At 40.3% G+C, this 10,713-nt stretch overlaps 1 protein-coding gene across 1 annotated transcript; it reads left to right on the forward strand.

The window, feature by feature from the left end:
* The first annotated feature begins 5,981 nt into the window (after positions 1–5,981).
* On the forward strand, positions 5,982–10,434 carry GPR85 (G protein-coupled receptor 85). Its single transcript, XM_033957677.1, has 2 exons — positions 5,982–6,361; positions 7,751–10,434. The coding sequence occupies exon 2, from the start codon at positions 7,929–7,931 to the stop codon at positions 9,039–9,041; it is 1,113 nt and encodes a 370-aa protein (XP_033813568.1). The 5' UTR covers positions 5,982–6,361; positions 7,751–7,928; the 3' UTR covers positions 9,042–10,434.
* The last annotated feature ends 279 nt before the right edge of the window (positions 10,435–10,713 follow it).

Genomic DNA, 10,713 nt, shown 5'->3' on the forward strand with positions numbered 1-10,713 from the left:
TTTGAATTCGGACACAGTCTCTGTCTCCACCATCTCTTCTGGGAGACTGTGCCACGCATCTACCACCCTTTCTGTAAAAAAGTATTTCCTTAGATTACCCCAGAGCCTATCACCTCTTAACTTCATCCTATGCCCTCTTATTGCAGAGGTTCCTTTCAAATGAAAAGAGACTCGACTCATGTGCATTTACATTATGTAGGTATTTAAACGTCTCTATCATATCTCCCTCTACCGCCTTTGAGGGGATATGGAAAAGAAGTGACTCCCATTACTGCATCCACCCAAACAGAATGGACCTAGTCACTTTCCCCCATATTCTATGTATGATGCCATAATTTGATTAATGAACCATTAACTATTAATTGACCTTATCAATTTGGATTGCACAAATCTGCTGCACTATTCGATAGTGCTGAGTACTTAAATTCCATAGCAAACAACTCAAAAGGGCAAATGGCCAGAGGAGGGGCATGGGCGAGTCAGGGTTGCTCTGAAAATTTGTGCGCAGTTTTACAGAATTGCGCGATTTACATGCCAAAATTTTGGGAAATGGCAGCAAAGTCTTCTTAAGGGGAAGCTCCTTGACACAACAAGAAGCAAAACGTGAATAAAAACATAAGAATAGCCTCACCAATGGTCCATCAAGCCCAGTAGGCCGTTCTCACGGTGGCCAATCCAGGTCACTAGTACCTGACCAAAACCCAAGGAATAGCAATATTCCATGACAAGTTTCCAAGTTTTATTTAAAATTTGATAAAACGCTTAAATAAATATTTCAAAGTGATGTACATTATAAAATGGGTAGCTAGGAACATATAATAGACGGATGCTGGACATCACTGACTAGAGATAAGGGTAAGAAGGGTAGAACTACAATTTCTTTGAAGAAAAAGAACGAATAAGGGAAAAAGATAGAGGGATGGGGTCGCTGGTAACCAAAGGCTTACTTTGAGGGTCACTAACGATATGGTAATTTGGGGCAATAAATGACAGTGAAAAGGATTGTTTGGGCAATATAAAGCTGTTTACTAGCACTTAAACTATTTCCCAAAGGCGTCAGAAAAAAGGAAGCTTTTGAGACAACTTTTGAATCTTTCTAAACTAAACTAAACTAAACCTTAAGTTTGTATGCCGCATCATCTCCATAAAGATAGAGCTCGACACGGTTTACAGGTAATTCAATAAATGAGGGAAGGACATAATAAGAAATTAGAGGTTATGAAGAGGATAGCTAGCTTTACATTTTAAATAGATAGCTTTAAGTTTTGGAGAAAAGCCAGGTTTTCGGATGCTTTTGGAATAATTGGAATGAGCCTAGGTTCCGCAGCGGGGCATTCTTCTCTGAGATGAATGGGAAGGTGATTCCATTGCTGTGGGGCTGTAACTGAAAAGATTTCGTTTCACCTCGTACTTATAATCTTTAAGGGCGGAATTGTAAAAAGTTGCTGATTAGTGGTTCTTATGGCCTCTTTTACAAAGCTGCGTAACAACAGCTCCAAAGCCCTTTAAATCTCTATGGGCTTCGGGGCTGTTAGCGCAACGCAGCCGCTAGCACGGCTTTGTACAAGAGGCCATTAGAGTTCTTGAAGTAACGTGAGGAATGATGAGCCTGTCCAAAATGCTGGTAATTTCTCAATAACAGACTATGGACTTTTCCTCCAGGAAATTGTCCAAACCTTTCTTAAAACCAGCTATGCTATCCGCTCTTAACCTCTGGCAATGTGTTCCATTGTCAGAGCCCCAAATAAATTATATGAGATGAGTGAAAAATCTCTTATATTTATGAATTTAAAGCCATTAAGAAATGTTTGATTTATGATTATCACATACGACCGATGAGGAGGCTGGCTGCGTTGAACTCAATTCTAAGATGATTTTTTTGAGTGTAGACGCTGAGGTCTTTGTTCAATTGTTTGAATTGCTCTATGAATCTTCTCTTTTACTTTGACTATTGTAGTTCTTGCCTTTTTACCTTTTGTTACTGTTTGGTGATGCAAACTTGTATTTTAGCTAAAGTATGTTTTATGTTTTTATGAATTTGTACACCGCCTAGAAGGTTGATTGGACGGTATAAGAAATTTTAAATAAACTTGAAACTTCACCTGAATGTTTTTGGTTTTTTTTAAAAATCTTTATTGATTTTCAAACTACAAATGCGCAATAAATGATTCACATATTTGTACATTATATAATAAGCGCAACAAAACTTACAAATATTACTGCACAAAGAAATTTTCCCCCACCCTCCCAGTTACTAAACCCATTAAATTAAAACCTTCACAAAACTATTCATACATTCCTATATCAATACCATTCTCCCCCCCCCAGGATGTGTATGTTTACATGTCCACAAAATTAAAAATTATTCCTCTTTAAAATATTTAGCCAATGGCTCCTAAACATCCATAAAATTCTTAAATCGTCCCTGTTGTATGGCCATGCAATGCTCCATTTTATATGTATAGCAAAGGGATTCCCACCAGAATGTGTAGTTCAACCTATCCCATTTTTCCAATTTCTTAAAATAAGCTGCATGGCAACAACCCCTGTCATTACTAATGGAAGCTTGTTATTTCTCATTGATAATTGGCTTTTAGCTCTCATAAGAGTACCAAATAAAATAGTATCATAAGATAAAGCCACTGAATTCTCTAACATATTATTTACTTGGTCCCAAATAGACCTCCAAAATTGCAGTATCAAGGGACAATAGTAAAGAAAATGATCTAAAAAGTCCCAGCTTCAAGATGACAATGCCAGCATCTATTAGACTTAGAACGATATAATTTATTTAAACGAACAGGGGTCCAGTAATGTTTTATGTTTTTATGAATTTCTACACCGCCTAGAAGGTTGATTGGGCGGTATAAGAAATTTTAAATAAATTTGAAACTTCACTTGAATGTTTTAAGAGTTGAGTGATCTGAGGTAAAGCGCTTGTATGAATATTGACCCCTTCCTTTTACAAAACTGCACTAGCGTTTTTTGTTTTTTTTTTAAATTATTGCTGTTCATCGCGGTGCCGGCGCTAAAAACACTAGCATAGCTTTGCAAAAGTGTGTGTGTGGGGGGGAGGGGGTGAATAAGTTGGGTGCCAACATTTACACCAGGTTTCAGCAGAAATACCAGTGCTTAGCTTTAGGCATGAGAATTGGCGTTAAGCATTGTTCTACAAAGGGCGCTCAACTCAGAGCACCTTTTATAGCAGGGGTAGGGAACTCCGGTCCTCGAGAGCCATATTCCAGTCGGGTTTTCAGGATTTGCCCAATGAATATGCATTGAAAGCAGTGCATGCAAATAGATCTCATGCATATTCATTGGGGACATCCTGAAAACCCGACTGGAATACGGCTCTCAAGGACCGGAGTTCCCTACCCCTGTTTTATAGTATAGTGCCGATATTTTCTGGCACCATTTATAGAATTCCCCCCTCACTCCCCATGTCATTACATACCTACCCAGTCAGCCACACACATATCCATGGCCATCATTCTTCTCACATACACAAATGTACATAATACACCCTAGTTAAACAAACTATACACTGTCTCTCAAACTTTCTCAAGCTGGGGCACAATAAAGGTAGTGGCAACGGCTTGAGACACCCAGAAGTGTGAAGACACGTTGACGTCCATGCATGTGCAGGGGCCCTCCAGATGGGCCCAGTAGGGGGTGCCAGCAGGGAAGAGGGTCAGAGAGAAGGAGAGGCACTGGCGCCAGCTGATTGCCTACAGCAGTGTTTCTCAACTACTTCAAGCTAAGTACCCCCTAAGTCTAACAAATATCAACTGAGTACCCCAACCACAGACTTCGCTAGGCCCACCTAAGCTCTGCCTTTACTAAATGTAATGCAATTTTTTCCATCCATTTTTCATATACACACATTATATACAACAGATATAAATTCTCAAAACATACACATTTCAATCATTATATTGAAAATAAAATCATTTTACCTACTGGCGATCCTCTGCAGGTTGCTGTGATTAGCTTTAAAGGTGAGACTGGGAGGTCAGGGGGGGAAGCTGGAGGCCGCTAAAGAGAAGGGGGGAAACATGCAGGCCTTCGGTGAATCAGGCAGCGCTGGCGCTGTACCGCATAGGGAAGTCAGGTGGCAGGCACCTCTCTTCCTCCTCAGTGTGCCGCGGCACACTTGGAATCTCAGAAGACACAGTAGTGTGCCTCGGCACACAGTTTGAGATACACTGTTATAGACACTTCCTCTACAAAGAGCCAGCAGGTGGCTGGGTGGCAGGAATTTGAGATGCTGTATTACAGCTTGCAAGCTATTACCGACCTGCAGGTGAGTATATCAGTTGGTAATTGTTTCTTTCTTCACTGAATTTGATATATTGCCCTTCTGGCAAGAACTAATCAAAAAGTTACTTAACCGCCTCCCCCCCCCCACCCCTCACAGATTTACATATGTATATGTTTTCAAATCTTTAAGAAACAAAATGAATATGCTGATTTGCTTCTGTTACCATTCAAGGTTACATGAATTTTTAACAAATAAAATGGGGAAAAATTTTTGGAAGCTTTGACCTAAAGCCTCCCTCCAACTATCTAAATACCCACTCATATGATCCTTGCTGTAAGTGTAATCAGCTTCTTTTAGCTGTATTTAAGTGTTTTGAAATTTATTTATTTTTTTTTAGTCCATACAGTACTTATAAATTACAACCTTAGATTCTCTGCTGAATCATGCTAGAAGTTCTTAATATGTATTGCTCCTGGTGATTTGCAAATGTCTATAGGATAGACATACTCTGTTTTCCCTTATAAACCATACTTGCCCTCTGTTCCTGCTGTTGATGTCCAATTACTTCTTTTTGATCTTGAGCAGTCACTACAGCTCTCACCTGGTTACGCTTCAGTGCTGCTGCTGTCCCTTTTGCTGTCATCCCTAGGCTATGGAGGGTCTCTCTGCAATGCTGCTTATCAGCTTGATAGCCGGGTTCTCTTTCCCTTGCTGTTTGATTCTGTGGATTGTCTCCTGCATCTCTCTGGTCCCTCGCAGTCCCCAATCTTCTTGTTGCTGTCTCCCCTACTCTCCAAGTGACGAGGAGACTAAAATGAAACTGCAGTGAAATACGTCTGCTTTGCATCTGCCGCTTCTCTCCTGGCTCCTCCCATTCTGGACCAGGTTGGCACCATCTCTTTCAGGTCTCATGGTTAGTGTTCATGCTCTTCTTGTCCGTTTGAGCAAATGCCTAGGTGACCAGTACACTTTTCACTATCAATCCTTTCAGATTTCTCAGGTTATTGTTGTTTTTTGGTTTTTTGGTTGTTGGTTGTTTTTTTTTTACATCACCTCAAGCCCATCTAGATCCCTTGATATATGCTCTAGTCACATTTGGACTATTAATTACTGTAATGGTTCAGGTAAGTGAGATGGATGACCTCAGAATGCTGAGTATGGTTATCTATTTGTGAAATAACATTACTTCAGAACTGCTGTCTACAGTGCAGGGCTCTTCTCTGTTGCTTCAACAGCTTGCTTTATGCCAAATTGGTGCCATCCACATTTCTCCTGCTCTGTTTCTATATATTTAAGACCCCCCTGCTGTTGCTATTCCTAGGATTGGTCCCCTTCTGACCTGCCTATTGTTTAGATCCTCCTCATCCTTCCTAAATCCCCCCCCCCCTTCTAACTCGAGGAGGGCAGTGCATGTTACACGACCCTTCAGGGTCTCAGCCTTCTTTTTCTGTCCAGTGAAATAGGGAAAGGGGGAGGGGGGCGGTGGCTTGAAGAGCTAGGGCCTCTTTTCTTCCTCCATCCTCCCAAATACACAAACAACTTTCTCAAGGATGTTCTTTTTCCCATTTTGCTCATCTGGTGCACCGAAAATATTTCCAATACAAAGCAAACTCCAGTTTAACGCCATGAAATTGCGCCCTGTGACTGAAGCATATATGCAGCTGCCCAGCCCTGAAAAAAGAAACGCCCCTGCCTGCAAGCTGCAATAATATCAGGAGAGGGAGAGGAAGAAAGCGAGAGACTGCCGGGAGCTTTCCTACCCCGGGCGGCAGGGATGGAAACATAATTCAATTGCAGCAAGGCGTCGCGGATGGCTGAGTTTTGCAAAGGTGGGCTCGGCACGCGCGGCGTTTGACAGCCAAAGGCCGCTGCAGCGGATGAATGGAGGGCGCGCGGGCAGCTGCTTGCCGAACTGCAAGAGACTGTGCGGCTGCGACAGGGGAGGACTACAGCCGCCGGCAGCCTCAGCGCGCATGCGCGCTCCCAGCCACTGACTCCTCTATATGCTACCAGCCAAGGTACCCAGGAAAAAAAATCAGCATTTTATAGAAAGAAGAAGCTACTGGGGGGAAAAATACTCAGGATATCCAGTGCCAACAGGTAGGAGTATATACTCTTAGATAAGTTTTGGCTTTGGGTAGCGGGGAACAAAGTGGGAGATGCAATGCTTAGTTAAGGGAGGTTCATTTTACATATTCATAGCAAAGGGGTTTGTTTTTTTTAAAAATAAAAAACTGCATAATGGAAGTGTACACAGACAATGCATCTTCAAGCAGACTTTGCACATTCTGAGATGCATATCTGGAAAACATTTGAAAAACGGGGAAAAGGGACTGCATTCTACCAAAACAAAAAAGGCATATGCTCTTGTACAAAGCTAACTATGCTGTGGACATACATTGAACGTGCAAATATAGACATTTATGGGTACATACATATGTACTGTATGTATTCACGTTTTAAAAATATGGTACCAACCTGTATGCACTAAAACAATCACATGCAATTTGACTTAAACACATTTTTTCACGGTTAAGTCTAATAATCTCTGGCTGCAAAGTATCATTCATATGAATAATGAAGCTTTAAACCTTAATGTGTCTGTCATTGCTGTCCAGCCAGAACAGAATAGATTTTTGTACCAAATATACATCGGATTGCAGCACACAATCGCTATGGCTTAATTACAAAAAAAGAGAGAGAGAGAGAGAGAGACCAGTTTATTGTATGATTATTTAAACAAAAGCAGCTATTGCTTTCAAACTGGTATGGATTATTCCTCTGGGTGTGTGTGTGTGTGGGGGGGGGGGGGGGGTTCCTACAGATTAATCAAGGCAAATAATAATGTTGGGTTCTCTGAAAAATCTGAGAACACTATACTGGTGTATACCTCCTTTGTTCCAAGCCTAAAATACAAAATCATATTTAAAGAGCAATAATAAATGTATTTTTCTCTGTGCAATGCGTATGAAAGAACAGTGTCTGATTAATGTGCTTTGGTGACTTGGTTTAGAAAACATAAATTCTGCAGGATTTCTTTGGGTGTGATCCATAACAACACAGCAGTTGCCTTTGGAAAAAAAAAAACCCTGACACATTCAGCAGACCTAAGTAAATATAAATTAATGTCCATTTCTCCAAGGTTTTCAGTTAGGTTAGAGGTTCATTATGCATTAGTGAGGGTTCTGCAGGTATTGTGGAGGATCCTACAGTCTGTTGGAGAAAAACAGTTTGCATAATATGTAAGACAGAGAGATATAATATGTGCTCAATTGGGAAACAATGGCAGAATGGAAACAATCTTCTGAAATTGCCCCCCAAAATGTCTTATTTCTGTGAAAATTGTACAAGTGCTTGAAAACAGTATAAGAATAGTGTAGTGTTTACATTTACAACTCCATTGTCTTCATAAATTAACAATTTTATGTTAGCACTTTCATAGATAATTACTTGCTACCTTAAAAACTGATAGCCTGATATTTTTTCCAGATATTTTTGACATCATGGCACCTCAGAAAGAAGGAAAAACAGGATGTGTGACTAGACACCAGATCATTTCTTTTGGGGGATTGCACCTGCAGTAAAATGTATGGACCTATCTTTTCCTTGTCCTTATATATAGATCATGAGACTTGACTGAAACAATATCCATATCATCCATCCATCTATGGCGAACTACAGCCATGCAGCTGACAACATTTTACAAAATCTCTCCCCTCTAACAGCGTTTCTCAAACTGACTTCACTGGGTTTCATTATAGGAGTCAGTGTGGTGGGTAACCTTTTGATCTCCATCTTGCTTGTCAAAGATAAAACCTTGCACAGAGCTCCTTACTACTTACTGCTGGATCTTTGCTGCTCAGATATCCTCAGATCTGCGATTTGTTTCCCATTTGTATTCACATCTGTCAAGAATGGCTCCACCTGGACGTATGGGACTCTGACCTGCAAAGTGATTGCATTTCTGGGGGTTTTATCTTGTTTCCACACTGCTTTTATGCTGTTCTGCATAAGCGTCACCAGATACTTAGCCATAGCCCACCACCGGTTTTATACAAAAAGGCTGACATTTTGGACTTGCTTGGCAGTGGTTTGTATGGTGTGGACCCTTTCTGTTGCCATGGCTTTCCCCCCAGTATTAGATGTGGGAACCTATTCTTTCATCAGGGAGGAAGACCAGTGCACCTTTCAGCATCGTTCCTTCAGGGCAAATGATTCCTTGGGATTTATGCTACTTCTTGCTCTTATCCTCCTAGCCACACAGCTTGTCTACCTCAAGCTGATATTCTTTGTTCACGACCGCAGGAAAATGAAGCCAGTGCAGTTTGTTGCAGCAGTGAGCCAGAATTGGACTTTTCATGGGCCTGGAGCTAGTGGTCAAGCCGCTGCTAACTGGCTAGCTGGATTTGGAAGGGGCCCCACACCCCCCACCCTACTGGGTATCAGGCAAAATGCAAACACCACGGGCAGAAGGAGGCTATTAGTCTTAGATGAATTCAAAATGGAAAAAAGAATAAGTAGAATGTTCTATATTATGACTTTCCTCTTTCTGACCTTGTGGGGTCCTTATTTGGTAGCATGCTATTGGAGAGTTTTTGCAAGAGGGCCTGTGGTACCAGGAGGATTTCTAACAGCTGCTGTCTGGATGAGTTTTGCCCAAGCTGGAATCAATCCTTTTATCTGCATTTTCTCTAACAGGGAGCTGAGGCGCTGCTTCAGTACAACCCTTCTCTACTGCAGAAAATCCAGGTTGCCAAGGGAACCTTACTGTGTTATATGAGGGAGCATCTGTAAATCTTTAGCCTTGCGAAACAGTACCCTTCTCTGCTAAGCAATTGTGGCCTCTAGCCATGTTTTGAGAAGAGAATCGAGAATGGAACGTCAGCACTTGTATGGATTTGGGCAAATTTGTGCAGTCTTTCCAATAGCTCACCTGTAATCCTAATTTAAACCCAAAAGTGAGCTCGCTGATCAACAGTGAAGGTTTGTAATTAAAGAAAAAAGGACTGATCCTACTGCTTTGAATTCCTTTCTGTGGTTAAAAGCTGTGTGATGAGAGTAGCGGGTGCTAGGTGTCTGTGCTAAGTGCTCTGTATATCACTACATGCAATTAAGACCATCAGAAAAGTTAGCATTGGACAACGTAACAAACTGATATGAGGTGTGTTGATAAAACTAATTTTAGAAGTGTGAAGACTTTTCAAACATTTCATACCAATTTATTTGTTTTTGGAAAGACTGAAAATTGGAAACTTCAAGTACTGTAACTGATTAAGGATGTGCCATGCATTATCGGATTATCATACTTACAACTGTTTGCCTTCTGAGTATGTTTTGGGGAGCATTCCAAAGTAGTATTTTTGCTCAAATTAGATTTAATTTTTTTTTTTTCCCAAGTATACTTTCCATATAACATTTTCCATAACAGTGAAAATACTAGCATTTAAACTGTATTCTGTGTTTTTTGCTGATTTGGTATAATGTTCATTTTAAATACTTCTAAAATTCAAACACAAGAACTAGATATCAGAATTCTAGGCAACATAGTACCCCATTTGCAGTATTACAGGATTTACATATTGAAATTGTGCTGATGCAGAATAAAGACTGAACATGTTGCCTTAAAGGGTCATCTAGTATCTTCCATTTTGTTTAAGCCTTGAATCAAATAAGCAAGGAAAACTGAATCAGTAATTCTAGTCAAGTGTTTGGGAGTGCATGAAAGAATAATTCCCACCCCTGCCACATTTTTGCATTGGTTCCCCCTCCCTCCCCCCCAATCTTTAGTCCCAGATCCCTAAAATCAGTCCACACCTCATTGGGATGGTATGAATTTTTTCTAGGTGTGCAGTCAGTTCTCTTTTATTCTAAGAAACGCAGGCAGTAGAAGTAAGTTTCTATTTTAAGACGGCAGTCATGGGGAGACCGAAGCCTTAGTACGATATCTTGCACAATTTGTGAAGCATTTATTCTACTGAAGGCACAGTCTTGTTTATATTTTCTGCACATTTGGTGTATTGGTTGTTTTAAAATTAAGTTTAACTTGTGAAAACATATACTATGATTTATAGTACTTTAGAAATACATTAAGAGTCTGTGAGTCTTTCATTCTTTAAGATGCAGATGTGTGTGAATTTCAATATAAAGTTGCATTTGCCAAAATTTACCTGTGTAGCCTGTTAATTTTCTTGGAATAAAATTTTGCATTTTTCCAGTTATGCAAATAACCCTTTTGGATTTTTGTCTAATGAGCTGCAATGGCATGCAGTATTTTGAATGTGGATGTAACATGATTTATTATTTGCTATGTCTGGATTTCCAACCTATAGATACATGAATGATGGAGACCATAGGGATGATGAATGATATGATCTAGACTAGCACTCTTGAGTAGTTTATCATAATTAGCTTTCTAACTGTTCAAATGTTGCAGTAACTGAAAGGCGTGGTTT

Source organism: Geotrypetes seraphini, chromosome 9 (assembly GCF_902459505.1).
Source record: "Geotrypetes seraphini chromosome 9, aGeoSer1.1, whole genome shotgun sequence".
Taxonomy (NCBI): Eukaryota; Metazoa; Chordata; class Amphibia; order Gymnophiona; family Dermophiidae; genus Geotrypetes; species Geotrypetes seraphini.